The sequence below is a fragment of the Xiphias gladius genome, chromosome 18, assembly GCF_016859285.1.
Source record: "Xiphias gladius isolate SHS-SW01 ecotype Sanya breed wild chromosome 18, ASM1685928v1, whole genome shotgun sequence".
Classification (NCBI taxonomy): Eukaryota; Metazoa; Chordata; class Actinopteri; order Istiophoriformes; family Xiphiidae; genus Xiphias; species Xiphias gladius.
The window spans coordinates 6,322,496-6,342,339 of NC_053417.1; the positions used below are offsets into that span (position 1 = coordinate 6,322,496).

The 19,844-nt window shown below is 39.0% G+C and overlaps 1 protein-coding gene across 1 annotated transcript in view; it reads left to right on the forward strand.

The window, feature by feature from the left end:
* Positions 1 to 3,160: 3,160 nt before the first annotated feature.
* The window catches only part of ctnnbl1 (catenin, beta like 1), a 59,572-nt gene continuing 42,888 nt past the window's right edge, over positions 3,161 to 19,844 (forward strand). Inside the window, exons 1-10 of the mRNA XM_040153713.1 lie at positions 3,161 to 3,350; positions 4,725 to 4,964; positions 7,630 to 7,736; positions 8,108 to 8,247; positions 9,224 to 9,321; positions 11,729 to 11,822; positions 14,855 to 14,946; positions 16,090 to 16,162; positions 17,683 to 17,741; positions 18,307 to 18,455. Coding sequence (XP_040009647.1) covers positions 3,321 to 3,350; positions 4,725 to 4,964; positions 7,630 to 7,736; positions 8,108 to 8,247; positions 9,224 to 9,321; positions 11,729 to 11,822; positions 14,855 to 14,946; positions 16,090 to 16,162; positions 17,683 to 17,741; positions 18,307 to 18,455 — 1,082 coding nt within the window. The 5' untranslated portion in view covers positions 3,161 to 3,320. The remainder of the gene's footprint in view (positions 3,351 to 4,724; positions 4,965 to 7,629; positions 7,737 to 8,107; positions 8,248 to 9,223; positions 9,322 to 11,728; positions 11,823 to 14,854; positions 14,947 to 16,089; positions 16,163 to 17,682; positions 17,742 to 18,306; positions 18,456 to 19,844) is intronic.

The following is a 19,844-nucleotide window of genomic DNA, read 5'->3' on the forward strand; positions in this document are numbered from 1 at the left end:
TGGAATGTGTTAATCATTGTGTAAAACGAAAAGGATTTGTAATAATGAAAGCTTCAAGATAGCTGCAGCAGCGGAGGAAATTCAGCGTTAGTAGATTTCTAGAATGCTAATTAACTGAATTTGACATGTTTATATAAAATATATATACATCTATTTTGACTGCCCAACTGTCTGTCATGCATAGTGTCTTGTTGATCTTGTTGAGTTTTTAAATCATCACTGGATTGCTCAGAAGACACTGCTCTTTGGGTTAAACTTGGGTTTTCTAATATTTCAAAATTACATTTCTGGTACAGAGAGAGCACCACAATTACAAGTCCAATCAAGATAATACATTTGTCCAGAGGTGGACTGCATCTTTCACATAAGGTGAAATGTGGTGTGTCCACAGTAAAATTTGTGAACATAGCTGGTACGCTATTAGTCGCTTGTACGTAGAGAACTACTTGAACAGAGGTTTTTATTTAGTTCCATGACCTTCCTCTGCGTTAGGGTTAGTTGTACTGACATTAAAATACTATTACTTGTTTATAAATCATTTTAGCAGGAATGCACATCTGATCTGTTGAGAGAGAAAGTTCAAAATAAAATTGCATTGGTCCAAATGAGCAACCAATCGTGCAGTATAGTTTCTTAAATTTTGTTGATATTAATCTCTGCAATGTATCTGCAGTAAGCCATAAGGATGTGACAGTGAATCAGCAGGCAGAATACTGAAGCAGTTAAATAGCATTCAGCCATGATTCATTTTATTATTTAAGCCTGTGCTTTTTTTCTGCTCTTACATGTCAAAATGTCTTCCATGAAAAAGCAAGCCAGTTTACCACCTGTTAAACTCATGGATTGCTCAGAAAACAGTTGTACTGGAAATTTCATACTTGGATGATTACATGATGTTTCACCGCAGTCCTCGTCTTTTATTAGTCCGGCTTGTCCACATCAGATGAACATGTGGCTTGTTGTCATATAGTATTCGGCCATCCATCCATCCATCCATCAATCAGCAACACTACGTTTTAGTATAAGCCTGGTGGTGCACAACAGCTGCGATAAATGCACATCATCTTGTTGTAACTCACAATCAGGACTAATTTTTAAGCATCAACACCTGATTTTGGAAATACTGGTCTGATCTGACCTAATTTACCTTATTCAATATGCACAGACCATTAGTATACTACATGTGAGATTTGTAACATTAAAGGTCTGTAGAAGTACTTGAACGTGTTATTCTTAACCAAAATTTAGTTATACACCTCATAAAAAAATTGTTTCTCTCTAATTTGCCCATTCAAGGCTTTGTATTCATCTGAAACTGTCTTGCTGTCTCTAGCCTTGGGACTTCATATCAATTTCTCTTTTCAACCCTTTTGCTCTCTTTTCTTCTCTTTCACCCTGTCTCTCTTTCTTCCCGTTGATCAAGTGCGTTCTCCCTTGCTTTTGAGCTGAGCGTCAAGCTTGACTTCTCAGCAGTGGCCTCCCTTTTGAATGTTTTTTTCTATTGTTCTACTGTCAAAGATCACTGGCCAAAGACTGGAGTACCAGTGGAGGCTTCTACACCATGCACCACTTAGACATTTCCCACTAATGCTCTTGAAAAGGGGATTTTCTGCCTGTCTGGAACAATAACCCAGCTTGGCATATAGAGCTCTGCTGTTATGAACACAGCAAAATGGAACTCTTGATACCAGGATTTCATGTGCAAGAACTGATGAGGAAACAATCTTTAATTTGACTTGTATGACTGACAGGATTTATTACAGGGTTGGTGAGTGAGCCTGAAGGATTCTGTTGAGGTAAAAACATATTTTTGTTAAGATGTATCACCAGTGGGGATTAAACATATTAGTTATACAACTACATGTGTAAAATAGTCAAGTCAAGTACATTTTATCGATTGTTACATTACCATATGATATTTCTGGGCTATCATTATTGTTGCATTAACATGTGAGCAGCATGTCAATGTTGTTGCTGGTTGAGGTGAAGCTAATTTTAACTACTCTTTTTATTGTGTGGTACTTTATTAATATTTTTGCATCATATTTTGTAAATGTATTATATATTTTGTATGCAAAATCTTAATCTGCAAAGTAATTAAAAAAAAAAAAAATAGTACAAAGTACAATATTTCCTCATGTGGTGAATTAAGGTGCATACAATGTAAAAACTTAAGTCAATTACAAGCACATCAAAATTGTAGTGAAGTATATTACTTAAGGATCAGTACTTTGCTACACTCCAGTACTGGGCTTTACTAGATGCTCTGTGACATCGAGTAGTGGTGTTGTGGACCAACAACATTAAAACCAGTTACCGTTTTTTTTAAATGTGGCTGATTGGTGTAAATGCACAGAAGGGAATATGGGCGGTGGACAGAATGACATTAAACACCTGTACAATTCTGTATAATGCAGTACATTACAACATCCCAACAAATGGTGGCCTCAAAAATAACAACACCTATTTGACATAGTGTCAACAAAAACTGAACATTATAAACCTCACAAAAGTGGAATTTATTACACAGCTGTAATTGTATCATATTGTACAGGTATTCAATTTCCTTGCACAGACCCTTACAAGTCTATAAACATCAGACAATATACTTTTCAATACATGAACACGTGTGTCATAAATACTATGCATCCCTTTAACAGTGTGCACACCCCTCTGTCCTGCTTGCTGGTGTCCTGCTCTCCTGCACATCTGTTTTACCTTCTGTGACCGGACCCACTGGCTCTTTGTGTAACACTGAATCCCTGCTGGAAATAAATTTGTGCTTTGCCACTGGTCAAAATCATGTGCCTTCTTGTGTTGCAGTCTAAGACCTGACAGCAACAGCTCTTATCCTATGAAGCAAAACTTGACCAGAAAAATCTCTATTATCCAGTCTACCTCACCAAAAAGGTTGAATTGACACATTTCTCTGTGTTTTTGTTCACAAACATTTCAGGTTAAATAAATCAGATCTGCAATCATGCTTGAAGCACATCTTCACATATGAACTTTATGCAAATAGATACAATTAATTAAATTGCGGACATGAAGGGTTAAACGTTATCAACTGGAGTTCAATTTTTTTCAGCTTTACTAAATTAAAAAGTTAATGGTTGTATCACTGATGAGTTGTAGTTCCTCATATCATGGGTAACAACGTTTTCAACAGTATGTTGCTACGACAATGAACAAAACCGTTTTACGGCAGGCATGTACATGTGTGAAGCTTGTTGTTAGCTGAGTAGTTAACGGCTACGTCTTGTTTTCCTCCCCGAGCTTGAAAAAAAAGGTGACACGGTTAAGGCTTTTAACCCGGACAAATGGATGTTGGAGAGCTCCTGAGCTATCAGGTAGACATTTCATTCTGCTCGTCATTGTTAGGGAACTCTAACTTAGCTAACCGTAACTGTCTCATTTGGTTTGCATGCAGTAGCATTGCTAGCAGTTACTTCTGAACGTTAGCAAGCAAACTTCTAGCTTAGCCTCGTTATTTACTTTCTTGTGTCTGTTTACGTTCCTCAGATAACCGCCAGTGCATTGCATTGGGTTTCCCGTGTATAGCACCTGCATCATAAAAAACAACTTAACTCTAGTCCTTGCTTACATTAAACAGCGTTAGCAGCTAGCGTGCTAGCTGAACAGATTACTATGTGGCTGCAGTGAATGAAGAGGGCGGCTGCGTCACTAACTTACACTTATGCTAGTCGTTATTGCCTAAACTAGTTTTATACATAGAAAGATTAAAACAAACACATGTACATTTGAGCACTGACTCTGAGGGGCATTGTTTTGTCAAAGACAGTTCGATTACGTCTCTTGTCCTGTATGCCAACATCCATCGAAAATTTTTGTATTAAATACAGTCTTGTTCAGTATACTTGATATACTGTTTGCAAAGACTTTCACAGATAAGCCAAAGTCTTTCTTGGATAATGTCCTATGGACAGATGAAACCAACGTAGAACTCTTTGGGAATGCAGAGCACCAGTTTGTTTATAGGTGACAAAATGAAGCCCATAAGGAAAAGTTCATCCAACCCACAGTAAAACATGGTGGAGGTTTTATCATGCTGTGGAGCTGCTTTCCTGTCTCTGGTCCTAGAGGCATTGAATGTATCAAATGAAGGATGAAATCAGGCATTTTAGAGCGAAATGTGTTACCCAGTGTCAGAAAACTAGGTTTGAGGCGAAGGTCTTGGGTCTTTCAGCAGGACAACAACCCAAAGCAGATGTCCAGCAGCACAAAAGAATGGTTGAAAAGGAAAAGATGACTGTTTTAAACTGGCCAGCACTGAGTTCTGACCTAAATCCCTTTGAAAACCTTTGGAGAGAGCTGAAATCTGCCATTGCAAAAAGGACTTTTGCGAACTTAAAAGAGCTTGAACATATAACAGTGAAAGAGTGGCAGAAACTATCAACAGACAGGTGCAAGAAGCTTCTAGATTGCTACAACAAACTTTTAGAGGCTGTCACTGTTGCCAAAGGTTCTGCAACCAAATATTAGTGAAGGGTGCTAATAATTGTCTGGGGTACAATTTGTGTTTGTATCATAATTTTTTTTTAAATATTCAGATTATACAAAATGGTTTATTCCTGAAGATGTTCTAAATTCTGTACTTAAAAATAGAAGTGCCAGTAATTTCAACCAGGACTGTATATACTTCTCCAAACAGACCAAATTCCTGTGTACTTCATTACATTTCACCATCTCCTTTCATCTCGCAGCCTGATAGAGGAGCAAAGCGTCCCAGGCAGGATGATGGAGGTGCAGCGGGAGGAGAAGAGGACACCAGAGGAGGGAAACAGCAGAAAGTGCTGGGTGTCAGGGAGTTGGCCAGATACCGGGAAGTTGCAGCAGGAATGGGAATTGAAGGAGGGTTAGAGATGAGGGAGACTGAGGAGCTGACTGGGGACAAGAAGAAGATCCTGGAGAAGCTGATGGACCAGGATGAAGATGAACCTGAGGTGGGGGAAATTATGATAGAGTTTTTATAGAATTGTTACTTTTTATGCAAAGTGTAATGTTTATTAAAAAACAGTATCTAGACCCTTTATTTGAAAATGGCTTCCTCTCTTACTCAGTTGTAAACAGTGTTTCTTCACTGAAGTGCTGCACAATTTGTTACAGGACTTAATTGTCACTGTCAATTCAAAAAATGAACACAGACTCATGTATTATTGCAGATTTTGTCTCAGCAAGACACTTATAGCTTTCACTCATAGATAGCAGCAATAATATTAGAAGTAACTAAGAATAACTGCTACTTATTATACTATATAACTTTTATTATGTATTTACAGATGTTGTTTTTGTTCCATAGTTGAATTCTGTTGACATTGTCCACCCTAGACAAAAAAATGAAAAGAAAAAAAAATTAAATGTCATTAGTGAGCAAATATAACCATTTCAAAATGGAGTTGGGGAATTTTCAGAACAGAAATTCATCACCACCAATCCTGCCTCTTGAAAGACTAAATCTGTCCTCCATACAGCGTGCTTAAAGTTACAAAAGTCAGAACAGATTCATTTTATTTGCAGGGTAGAGAACACATGACCATTTTAGTTGTCTCCCAAAATTGGTTGAGTTTTATCTAAAGTCGATCAGCGACCATAGATCAGTGAAAGTGATGTGATTGGTCGCGACATTGCAATGGTGTTTCTGTCAGTCTTGTTAATCTTAATTGCTTTGTTCTATTGTGCTATGTAGGCTGTAAAGCTAGATTTATACTTCTGCGTTAAGGAGTTAAATCTTACATACAGCAGGTACTTGTCTGAAGCATATGAGCTTCAGCGCCTACACAGTTGTGGTGGAGATAGCATTTGGAGACAACAAGAACTGTGATTGCTCAGCTTGGGCTGCTTGTGGTTTCTCCAACGAGGTGCTCATGCTGGTAGAGATTGTTGAGAGTGAAGACAACATAAACTTAAAAAAAGACTGAGCTCTCCTTCTCAGCAACAAATCTAACAAAGCTATATCCACTTTAAACCTTCTACTCACTGGCTCTATAATGTACAATACACCTGTTTAGTATTGTGGTGGTGATATCAACGGGAGAAATCCTACACAGAACTGTAAATCAGCACCTGGGACTCCGATAAACCACTCGTGTTAAGCAGAAATCCAGCTTAAGCCTCTGCATGGTGGTTGAAATCAAAAGCTTAACCGAGCCTGGTTCACATTTAGATATAAAGGGAAACCTTGCCGTAAATAGCATAACGTCTGACAGTTCTTCACAGAATGGCCTCCTTTCAAGTAGTCTTGTGTGTCTGTATGTGTGTGTGGACAGTATGTGTTAAGATCAAGTGCATTGCTACTGTAGGTGTGTGTATACTGTATGTACAGCGGGGACACTCAGACTTTTGGACCCAAGTGACTCTGGAGTTCAGACCTGAAATACTAAAACACATCACATCAGTGGATGTAGAAAAAAAAATTAATGAGAAACGCCTGGACTAGGAAAGTATCTCTGTGATTGTTCCTTGTCAGTCGCAGTGTCGACATATTATTATATTACTATTATAATATTAGGAAAATGCACATCTGTTATTCTGTTCTTAATATCCCACACTGCAGCCTTTTCAAATATTCACTGTGTCAAATGCTACTCAGAGAAAAGTGCTGCTTTGTTCCATAATGTAAGACAGTTATAATTTCCTAACCTGTCATTATCTTTCCAACACTTCACAGGCTTTTAAGCCATCAGGAGGTCAAGCACATTCCCTTTCCAGTGAAATGCACTCAGATACCCCTGATTGTAGGAAACTTCTGGCTACTCTGCTCCATTTGCTTAATTACAGTGACCCTGTATGGGCTCAAATTAGGGTCAAAAAGATTTTGAGCTTGTCAAGTAACGTTCATAATTAATTCCAAAGAGTGTAGTTGTAAATAAACTTTTGTTCAAGTTTGGTGTGGTAGATTTTCAAGATGAACAACAGTGCTTCCGTGACCCAGGTGGGTTTAATTATCTTTGATGATGCTGTAGGAAATAGGAAATATTTAACGTGTTGTGTATGATGCAAACCCACCCGGGTCGCGGACGAGCCCGCACTGGGATCCATCTTGAAAATCTACTACACCTTTCAGGACCTGCGGCGGAGATGAAGGTAACAAAACCACCTGTCCTCTGATTGGACTCTGCTTTGTGACTGAATTTTCATTGTCTAATCAGAATCAGGTGTAAAGACACGGTCAAAAATCATACTTGCAACTTCAGCGTCACAAACAGTGTGGGAACTGAGTTTTACACCCAGTTTTCTGCTTCCTTTCTGTACACACTTGTTCACAAAAGCACTTATTTTTTCACAGTGTCTCTGTGTTACCATTGAGAACATTTGTTCACAGATTTTATTCACACAGTCGCTTTTTTCTTCTACAAATAAAAATCTTTTCTCTGCAAAAAACTTGAATTTGTCATGTAGATTTATTTTCCTGGTTTACAAAGGTCGATTTACAACTACAAAGTTTAAAATTATTTATGAACGTCACTTTACAAACTCAAATTCTTTTAGACCCTAATTTGAGCCCATAACCCAGCAGGAGCCTCAATAAAAGGCTTTTTTTCTTTCTTTCTGTCAGCCTTTTTTCATCTGTTCCTCCCTTTTCTCTCCCCTTATGTTCTAATCAAACAGGCAGAGCCGGTGGATGAGAGTTCAGTGAAGAAGATGATCCTGACCTTTGAGAAAAGATCATACAAAAACCAGGAATTGAGGATTAAGTTTCCAGACAATCCAGAAAAGTAAGCCCATTAATGACAGTCCACACTGTTTCACTCTCTTGGTCAAATTTGAGGATTTCAGTAAAACAAATTTTTTGTTAATGACTCTCATACTGTATGTAAATTAAGCAAAGTTTCACACGGACTTATTAGAGCATATTGCAGTTTTTTTTCAAAGTGTGCCTACTGTGCCCAAAATAAAATGTCTCTTGTTCATTGGTTAAACCAAGACTATCTAAATTCTAAGATATACTGTCAATATGAGAGAGTGCAGTTAAAATGTTGGCACAATATCTCTAAGACTAATAACCAAATTCCTCTAATTCGTTTTGAGATTAATGGCAGCATAGAATGCTAACATTCTAACCAAAATTTCTTGTTTTTTAAACCAGGTTCATGGAGTCGGAGCTGGATCTGAATGACATTATCCAGGAAATGCATGTAATTGCCACAATGCCAGATCTCTACCACCTGCTGGTGGAACTCAATGCCGTCCACTCCCTGCTGGGCCTCCTCAGTCATGAAAACACTGATATCCTTTTACTTATGGATCCATTGAGACTTTCTGTCCATTTTGATCCATTCATCCTGTATGTATAATTTAATGTTGGTGTTTACCACCAACATCCAGTCCGCTGATATTATATATTTTTATTTTTCTTTTTTTTGTCAACAAATCCCATGAAAAGACCAAAACTAACAATAAATTGATTCTTGTGATTATTTTGTCTGTAGCCTTATATTGCTTTTTCTCTTTGCCACAAAGCTCTATTGTTGTCCAAAAACAATTAAAAACACATCAGTGATATGCACCATTGCACTGGGGTACATGTTCCTTTATTACCTTACCTGAACTTGGACAATTTAGTCAATTTTTGTAGTCGATCCCAGGTAGAAGTGCACCTGGAGTGTGGTTGAAAATAGTCCCCAAAAAATGGTCTATTTCCTCTATTTGAAGAAAGTTACAGTGTCTGGATATTTTCGGAAATTACTGAGCCTTTTTAAAAAATGAAAGTATATACTTACGTAATGTTTTTAAAGATTTATGTTGTTGGTAGAAATGACTGGGCTTGAGACTGAAAGCCATAGACATGGTAGGGGTGTCAGAAAGTATTGAGAGACGGACTAACAAATACTTGGTTTTTGTCTTTTCATGGGACTTGTTGACAGTACGAGAAGATTACGATATTGCCAGCCCTATCCTTCAATTATGATAGATTACTATATTTAGCATTTAGATTAAAACTGTGTAATATATTAGTACATTTTATTAAAAAGGTGGCTTAAAAAAGGGAATGGAGGAACTGTTCAAAAGAAAATTGGTTTGAATTGAAATAAATGCATAAAAAAGCTTTAAAAAAAAAAACAGTGGAAAAAAAACCTTTTTTGAAACTGTTTTCTCTATGCTGATCTTGAACAGAGACCGAACGAGACAACAAGGACACTAACTTGATAAGCAGTTCCCAACAACTCAGCAACACAAGCTTATTTTCCTTAGCCTGAACCACATGTCGCCATAGCAGTGGTCGACCTTCTTCAGGAGCTGACAGATATTGACACACTCCACGAGAGCGAGGAGGGTGCTGAGGTGCTCATAGATGCTCTGGTGAGTTCAGAATTTTACAGCAGTCTTGGGCGATATTGATGATGCAGCACTTTGTGGAGTCAACACTTAAGTTTCTGGGCTCTGGTATGAAAATCAGGCGGTGAGAATTGATTTCTTTGTCTCTCTTAATGAATAAAAAGCAAGGCCTGGCTAGGCTGTCGTTGACTGAAATACATGCAGACATTTTGAGTTTATTGTATGTCTGGAGTTCAAGCTGTTGCCATGATGCTAGTCCAGACCAGTGTTTGTTTACATCTAAAACTGTATTTTGATCAATATTGATACTATGTAATCATTTTATTAGATGTAGAATTATTTTAAAATGAATAAAAAAGTTGAACATCATTAGTTAGTATTAAAACAAATAGTCTAACTTTTGAGACATACTGTAATTTAAATGGGGCACAAATGTGCAGGCTTCTGGGTTTGTCCATTATTAATTCAACCCTGTTTACGTTCTTTTTAGCTGAATGCCGATGTCATGTGATCTTGCAAGTAAATGAATATGAGATTGAATTTTATGAATTGTTAAGAACTTAGCCGAGAGGAAATATTTACTAAAGTTTCCACACAGTTACAGCATCTTCTCTCACACTGTTTACTTTTCAGTTATCTAAAGCTTTTCTTTGTCACCACCCAGCTGTGTGTGTTGGCATCAGTTCTGAGTTTTAGATCTTCCCTCTTTGTCTCACCCTCTTTCTGTATATTTAGCCTTCTCCCTCTCCCATTTTTTTGTCACGGAGCCTGTCATGCTGTCTGTGAGCATGGTATGATTTTTTGATGCCCCATTATATTTGCTGACATTTAGAGCGACACACACAAAGGTCAAACTACAATAGTGTGCTGATATACAGTACCTGTATTGGAGGAAAGAACTGTGTGGCCTCGCTCCTTCACACCTGTCACTATGACACTTCATCAAAGAAACTGTTGGCTTGAATGCGCCAAGTATTGTGCCAGGCTACATCCCAGTCGTAGTCATCAGGGATATTGGCAGTTGTTTCTCACCACACCTGTTTTGTCTGATGTCTCAGGAGTCAGGAGTTGGACAGCCTGACTACTCATTTTACATTAGAATTCAGTTCAGTGAAAGAGACACAACATTTAAGGTATACTATGATGTACAGTATATCAAATAAAGGGGGATAATGTTGTAAGAACACATATCTCAGGGATTTTGAAGAGCATCATGAAGTTTTCTTTTTGTTGGATAGCTGGCTGGTTGTATTTTGACAGGAATAAATGTCAAAGACTCTTGACAGAAAAGCTACGGTGGGGGGGTGCGTGCGTGCGTGCGCGCGTGTGTGTGTGTGTGTTTGTATACATACGTGTGTGAATTGGCTTGTGATGTGACACTGTGTGAGATAGTAGCTCAGATGGCTTTGCAACGCACTGAGGATAAGGGCACTATATAAATGCAGTTCATTTACCATGCAATGGAGCGCCCATAAACCACACTCTTCTTTATAGCAACATCCAAGGGAAACGGTTTCAGAGCAGAGAGGGTTGGTTGAATCCATTTGTCTCGACTCTTTGCTGTAATGCCTCCAGCTCCTCTGTCCTTGTTGCCAGAAGGCCAGGTGGTATCCTTGACAAGATGAATCTAAATGATCCACAACGGTCTCCGGTGACTCATAAATCTGTGTCGACTGTCCTTCTTCTTTCATCTTGTACTTTTATCGAGCTAGCCGGCACCCCGCAAGCTCTGTTTGGTTATGATTCTCCAATCTTGACTTGACTGATAACACTTGGACTTGTTCAGAGAAGCTCAGACGGGAACCACGTTTCTTCCGCCAAGAATGAGGCTTGAAAGTCAACTTTCACTCTGTCACCCACAGGTTCCTCTGCACTTTTTGCTTTTGTGAAATGAGTTTGTAAGTTTTCTTCTTAAACATCACATCATCTTGCAAAATATAAAGGTAGTTGACAGACAGCCAACACAGTGGAAAAGGTTGAAAGTTGTGAGATTTGAAAAGTGTCTCGTTAAAAATGATAGTAAAGTTCTATTCATGGGTGAAAATTGGTTCAGTGTGTGTTTTCAATCACATACTCAACCCCAGCAGTCATACTTCTTATAAGACAGTAGTCAGGATGAGAAGGGGAAACATGTTTTTGGCTTGTGTGATGCCATGTAAATTTCACTGTAATACAAGAAGAATTTTATAATTGTAAAAATGTGCACTTCATGTGTGAAGCTTTTATAGTTTTTAAAAGTAATGCAATATTAAATCCCTTCCTTAGTTGCAAACTGATCATTAACTTCAAATTTCTTTGGCAATGAAAATTGTTTTACGGGGTTTTATAGCACTTATGTAGAGGAATGAAGTCTTTAGTCCCTGCTGGATTAGCCACAGTCTTGATGCGTTAAAATTGTGTCAGAACCCTGACTTCATCTCTTCGTCTGTAGTTGGAGGGACAAGTGGTGGCCTTGCTGGTGCAGAATATGGAGCGGCTGGATGAACAAGTGAAAGAGGAGGCTGACGGCATCTATAACACACTGGGTGAGTAGATGTACACCAAGGCTTTAACAGTGATGTTCCAATTAGTGGTCCTGCTGATACGAACTGCCATCAACATTAATAAGGTTTTATTTATTAATAATTTTATCCCCAAAAGACCTCCACTGTCATATGCTGTAAGTGTAGTTCCATATTTCATTCCTGGACTGAAATGCAGTACAGCTATAATAAACTCAATACAGTATATTTTCAGCTGTGTGTCTTAAATAACCAATAGTTTAATTTTTTCCAAACTGCCAATGCTCTGTTTGTGACGTACAATACCAATCAGAGCCTTTGACCAGACACTTTAGGGTGTAGACGACCACAGCTTTGTCAGCAGGAATATATGGCTTGATTGAAATAGTTAATGAAGGACAGAAACAGAGCTATAGTGATTTCACTGTCACCTGTCACTGTACGCAAAATACATCTGAATCAAACAGCTGAAAACGTTGCATAGTAAAATCAAACACGCATAATGTTTTGAACTGAATCGAAGACCAATGTTGAAACTGGCAAACAAAACAAGTTCCAGGAATGAAATATGGAACTGTTCTACTTACAAAGACTGTTGCTGTCCTGATCTTTAGGATGGAAACCCAGGTATCTCAGTGCTTCTTTATACAGTGTGCCATGTCATATTTTATTTACATTCAAAATATACTTCTTATATTTTTCATTCTTTGAAGGATTGAATCAGAAGGTAGAGTATATGAAGTTAGTCAGTTTTTTGTTGGTGATATTTGGTTTAGAAAAAAAACACCAAGTTGCTCTGACTTTTCTTTCTTCGTTGGCAATCTACCAACAAGAGCAGGAGTACACATCGACAGGAGTGTCAGTGTTTGGTATTGACAACTGTATATACACAGGCCTTATTGAGTGTATGCAGCCAGCCCATTTTTTGGTTTGCTCCATGTCCAGTTTTGTCTCTTACACTCCTGTTGCTATAGCTGGCTATAGTAAACACAAATCAAAAGTCTCAGCCCTCGATTTGTTAACACAGCCTGCTATCCATTTCTCAAAGTTGAAAACACACATTTTTTGAGACGGTTACATGGCCTGACAGCACCACATCCACCACAGATATCAGATCAAAACACGATCTTTGGTGTAAAGATGATACCATTTTAACCAGCTAGCGACTAGCTCAACTAGCTTACTGTGTGTGGCAGAAGTGGCTTATTCTTTCTATAGTGAAAATTCTACTGATGCTTAACTTAAATGCTTAACACAAATACCAGCACGTTCTGACCAGTCACCAAGAAATATTATAACCTAAACATTTTATGTTATATTGGAAAACAGGTAAGAAATTTGCTAAAATGCTTGCGCAAGTTTATACCAAGCAGCAGATGTCACCCTGCACAATGCGATACTGGTGTAGGCAGGAAGTCAAAAGACAAAATAATGGAGTCAGAGCACTTCTGTATCGCTGAAACACAAGGTCAGTGGGACAGACATATCAACGTAGGACCATAACATATGTCTCAGCAGCAAAACAAGACCTAGACTTGAAGGTGCTTTCAGTGGCTGCACAGATTTGCGCATTAATTCGTATTCAAAACAAGTGGGACAAATGTCTGGGAAAATCTGGGACAAATTTCACTGCAGAGACATCTCTATGGTTCTATACTGAGCATGATTTAAGAACAGGCTTGGATAAAAATAGCCACTCAATAACATCTGAGTATTCGGAGCAAGCATAAGTGATCAACGTTGCCTTGTTTATTCCTGAAACATGACAAGCTCTTCCAGAGGGAAGTATGCCGTTAAGGTGTGTATGAGCATGTGTTAGAGCTTTGGGCAGTACAGTGACAGGGAGTCCTCACGCACTTGGGTATGACATTACAGAGGGCGTAGACAAACTTTATTTGCACTTTTAAAACACTCATTGCGAGGTTCTTTTTAATCTGAGGGGTGGAATTCCTAAAAGTAAAGCATGCAGGTTACAGAGAGTCTTTCTGCAGCATGGATTTGACAGCATTAAATTTAGACTCAAGGTCTAGGAGAGGGCATGGGCCAGGAGATAGTTTCTCTGTATTTAGCCTCACATGGATCTGACTTTTCTGCCTCTCAGCTCTTTTTGGGTTGAATGAGTCTTCTGAGAAATTTTTTTTCTTTGTTGCCAGATTGAGGCCGAGTGTCAGGAGGGCTGTTTAGGTGTGTGTGTTTGGCTCTGTGCGTGAGTGTGGATTATATTGAGGGAGGAGTGCTTGTGCATCCTTTATTCTAGCTTGTGTGTGTGTGTCTGTGTGTGAGTTATCAAGGGAGCTTTCCAAGCTTGAATAAGCCTTTTGTCTGCCTTGGCTGCTCTCTGCTCTGAGTCTGCTTTCCTCCAGGATGCTGTCTGTCTCTGCTCTGTTTGAATCACTGATAAAGGCCGTTCCTCTCTCTCCCCAAACACCCTTCCTCTCCATCTTTTCTTGTTTCTTTTTCTCAACATTTCTCTATCATCTGCAGCCCCTCTCTCCAGATGTTGCTCTTTTGTATTTTTTTGTCTTATGTCTTTTTAATTTTGTCCCAACTCCCTTTACCCTTTTTTTATGCCTTTGTTACATTTCTTAATTTCCCTCACTCCTCAGGTCCCTCATTCTCTCAGCTTCGCATCCCTCATCTTTGGCTTGTCTTCCCACCTCTTTTCCTCTCTTCCCTCCTTCCTCTTAGTTCCCCATTCCTCTCTCCTTTCATCACCATCCCACAGTCTCTTTCTCTCTGTCACCTTCTGCTGCAGTCTGCTCTGATAGAGATATCATGTGGCAGAGACAGCTTCTTCTAATGATAACATTAGAAGAAGCTGGGACAGAAACCAGATGAACCCTCTATAAAAAGATGACATGTCACATTTCACTGTTCTTGCATAGCAGCTGTACAGTACATGTTAATTTGTGACTGACAGAGGGCTTTGACATTGGCCTTTGATAAAAGACTGTACTAAAGTGGTAATGGGTGGAAACACTGAATTTTATAATGATGCTGAGAAAGTGAAAGAGTTTAATGTCCGACTGGTATTGATGATTATATGTCTTCTTCAGCTATCATAGAAAATATGGCAGAGTTCAGACCAGGCCTGTGTGCCGAGGCAGCCCAGCAGGGACTCATGCAGTGGCTGTTAAAGAGAATTAAGGTAAGACTGTGCTAGAGCATTAGCTTAAGTCAATGTAGAGCTGATATGATTAGTCAGTCAGTTAATCAATTAGTTGATCAACAGAAAATTAATTGGCAACTATTTTGATTAATTAATTGTTTTTGAATACAAATTTCTAATATACAGTACTTTATACCTCTGATATGTAAAAATCTGCTCTTTCCCATTTCTTAACATTGTACAAAATGAATTATTTTACGTTGGTCGGACAAAAAAAGACATTTCATGGCATCACATTGGGCTGTAGGATACTGTGATGAGCCAAGTTTTGTAATGTCATATAGACCAAACGATTAATCAAGAAAATAACCTCAAGATGAATTGATTCTGAAAATAATCTTTAGTTTCAGCTATGATATTTTCATTACTGTAGAACGTTCTGTTCTGCAGCAAATGGCATGTAGTATAAGTTCAATAAAAAAGGTAAACAAAAAATAAAAATAATTTAACCTATACCCAGTTCACCATGATGTGCCTCATATTATCTTGTGGGGATCACGTCCATTGTTAGCCAACTGGCTTATTTCCAACTGCAGTCCTTTGGCGAGAAATTTTAAAACCAATGAAGTGACAGACACGTAAGTTAATTCTACAAAATTTTAGAAACAAAATTATCTAAACCGAAATCATGATATTGTGTCACTTTGTTTTTTCAAAACAGATTTTAAAGCTGAGTATGAGACTAAGTAAGTTTTTATGGTGGACCTCATTGCAGTATAGCTACCATTACTTACTCTGTTGGCTTGTTATGAATAACGCAATGTTGCTGTAAATATGTTTGCAAATGCCCCATAAAGACAGTTTTTTCAGATAAAGTCATTTTAGTTGCAGCTGAAGTAGTTTTAGTTTGAACTAATACGCTTGTATGCATGCAGTGAAATGGATTTTCAGATAACCTGTTGTGTAGACCAGTTGATCCAGAAGTTGAAAGAGTTGAGGTTGCTGTTGCTGCATTTCACCACGATATACCATATATTAGGTAAAATCTCTGCTTATGGTTAAAAAAAATGCAGATTCTTTTGCAGAATATATGTTGTTTTTCTAACACTCAGGACCCTGGCGAACAGAGTGTCTCCAGATGAGTGATAATTGGAATTTGGTCTCTTTCGCTCTCCGTTTCAGGCAAAGATGCCGTTTGATGCTAACAAGCTGTACTGCAGTGAGATCCTGGCTATCTTGCTGCAAAACAATGACAGTAAGTGTGTCAGTAAATGGTTTGTGGGTTCCTCGAACAGACCATCATTTTTTCAGCACACTGTCCCCTTATTCCTGTCTGTCCACTCTTTTTCCACATTTTTTTCATTTCCTCTATTCTGATCATTTTCTTTCTTCTGTCTCACTTTACTTTTTTCTGCACGTTAGGTTTTTCTTGTTCACGCTTTCTGTCCTTCCCCTCCTTCTTCTTCCTCCTTTCCATCCTTCATTTTTGTGTCCTTTCATCTCTCACTGTGAACTCCTCTGGAACTGTCCTGTCTTTAACATCATCTGCCCTTTCCTCCCTCTTTTCTTCCTCTTCCTTTTTCTTTTTTTCCCCATTTTCCTCCATCACTTTTTGATTTCATGTTACATTTCATGTTTCCTTGCTTTCTTTCCATTTTCCCCTTCATTCCCCCACTCCTCTTTCAGTCTCCCTGTCTCACATCTTTTCTTCCTCCCTCCTTGTCTATTTGCTGTCTGCTCTGCCCTTTCCATCCCTCACTAAAACCCTGTAAAGCCTCAGATAGCTGCAGGACTACCAGGTCCTTCGACAGGTTCTCATTAATGGTACAAGCCATATTGATATTCAGTGGGAGTCGAGTCTCATTTTACACTCATTCTCTCTTCTTCACTGGCGCTGCCTCCATTCATCCTCTCCTTTCTGCCCTTCAAATACGAAATTAAATCTAATAAAAACGTATTTTTTACCAAAAAAAAAAGGAAACAGGCTGCCGTAAATAATGTTCCATAACATCCATGACACTGAATACTGTCAGTGTCTTGAATTGGGAATAAGGCAAAACACAAGACTACTATTAGGAAAAGGACAATTTGGGATTTGTTTTGATTTGCCAATTTGAATGTAATTATCACTTCCTGCTGTCACGTTTGGCTTGAAACACCACTCTGAAGAGTTTATATGTAAAATACTGGCTGCTGTGAACAAGAGGAGCGTCTCATCCCTACTAATTAAGAATCATTCACCATGAAGTGAACACTTCATTCTCTAGAGAAAGTAACCAATGCAAAGTATAATATTTTGTGGTAAACATGAGTGTGTGCATTCCTGAGGTGAATCTTCAGGATTTCTGGCTGTTGAGATTAAGGCAGTTGGCCCTCCCTTCCATTTGGGGTCACTAAGAAAAAGAATAACATTGGCTAACATTTAAAAAACACATTTTACTACACAGGTCTAGATGGAATAACTTGTGAGGATATATATTTTTCAGTGCCCTCATTTTTCATCATTTTCTCTCTCTGGAGGTCCCTCGTGGCCAGTGTGTTCGTCATTATTTATGCTCATCGTATGACTCTGTAGCACTTTTTTTTTTTTTCCTCCCTGCTTTTGTCTTATTCTCGTTTGCTTTCCTTCATCCATTGACTTAAACATTTTTTCTGAAACTGTTTTCTGTCCTCCCTCCCACTCCTTAAATGTCTCAATTTAATCTCGCTGTTGTCCTGTTCCTCCAATTTTTTAATCTCTTAGCCTTTCTCACTCTTTGTTTCTCTCTTTCACAGATACCAGAGAGCTATTGGGTGAGATGGATGGCATTGATGTGTTGCTGCAGCAACTATCTGTAAGATTTTGCTTTTACTTTTCAATTTTAGTTAGCTCTACCACTACCCTTCTTAGTAACCCATCATCCTTTTGAGCCCCACAGGGGTAAATCTGAGTAATTTCAGGAGCATCTCCAGACCCAGGTTTTAACATAAACACTAAGCTTTGTGGTGGTGCCTTATATTAACCCATACATTCACCCATAGATGAATTTTCATGTGGTTCTGACCATCCTGTGACATTTTGTGGACAGCCAAAATAGGACATTCAAATTATAGTTTAGCGCCAATGCTTTCATGGACTAGAATTTTGGTAAAGACTGCTGGCATTTTCCCACCCTGCCTCTTTCTGATCCCTTAATTATAGTGCAAACCTGTCTAATTGTGGCCTAACGCTCGGCCTGCTCCTGCTCATCATTAAAAAGGCTCATTTTGCCCACATTCTTAAATTATTCCAATAAACCTTTTCAGAAACTGTTGTTGTGTTGAAGAATCACCTTTTCATGCAAAAGCAACATGCCTGCCTGGGTTTCCTTTCAGAATGCTCCCTTCTTCAGTGCTGTCTCCTCCTGCCTTCCCTTTTAGGTGTTTAAACGCCACAATCCTTCCACAGCCGAGGAGCAGGAGATGATGGAGAACCTCTTTGATGCTCTGTGTTCCTGCCTCATGCTGCCCACCAATCGGGACCGCTTCCTCAGAGGGGAAGGCCTTCAGCTAATGAACCTCATGCTTAGGTGAGGCTGCGCACTTTAAGAAATGCCGTCACTGGGACACACTCCTAGTCCACTCAGTTGTGGAAGTGGAACATTTTGTCTTTCCAGTGTGTACTTCGAATGGCAATGTAGGTTTGTCTGCCCATCAGTCAGTCGGTCCACCACTTTGGTCCGGACTGGAATGTCTCAACAACTGTGGAATGGATTGCCATGAAATTTTATACAGCCATTTATGGTACTCAGAGAATGAAACCTGCTAACTTTGGTGAACCCTTGACCTCAGCTTTAGTGCCACCATGTGGTTTAGGTTTTGCAGGGGATGACTTGCTAGCTACTAATACAAGCATTTGCAGGGCTTGGTTAAACTAGCACAAGGAGTTAGCGTTAGATGACCTGAGCTTGCTGCGCAGCTTTTTTTTGTTTTGTTTTTTTAAGAATGTGGTCGTGCTTACAGATTTCCATTGCACATGGCTGACACAATGTGTGCATTTACACATGGCATTAATAGGCTGTTTTCCTTATTCGGATATCCAGCTACAGATCACCTGTTAAAGCTAAAATGCAGGTAGCGCTAGCATGAGACACGGAAGCAAACCGCTCCACTCCCCCTCTCTTTCCCTGCTCCGTTACGCCTCACCCAGCTCTTCATCTACATCCTCTCTGTGCACGCTGTCTCAAATAATGACAGAATCGGGACCTTGCTAGCTATAGCGATGTCTTCCAGCAGCTAAAACGAGCTTGAAGCCTCGGTGCGAGAGGAGTAGCAGACCAGAGGCGCATTCACGTATTGATTGAGAGCTCCCTCCCTTGACATTAGCATTCTCTGAGGGAATATCTCTGCACTGTTGGTAGGCATTCAATGAGCTTGGGTCACAAAAGCCTTTGACGGCACCTCTCCACATTAAGATGTGTTTTAGAGCATATTTAAATTTTAAAAAGTTACATACTCTAGCTTTTATGCAAAATGTATAAGGGATATTAGTCTTGTTTTCGCTGTACCGCGGACAGCTTTCACTAAAGGGCTGTTGCAGACATTGTCTCAGATATGTTTAATTTACTAGATTCTATATAAATTGTTATATAGAATTGTGTTTCATTTTAAAAACAGTCATCAACTTATTGCAGTGATAGGAACCAGCACATACAAAACATAGCTCAATAGTACAGTGGAAATATGTTGATACAGCTTGTGATATTTACCACACTAAAATATCGAGCATGAACTCATTATGAACACAACAGACCATCCTTGATTGTGTTGTTTCAGAGATGTAGAATGGAAAATTTGATGCACAGCTGATGTGGTTTTGGCACCCATTTGGATTCGTGGACCCAAAGCCATGATGCCTGCTAGTAAACGTTCCAGCTTATGTTACATAGCCATAGTTATGGTCTTCTGTGTTTGAGTGT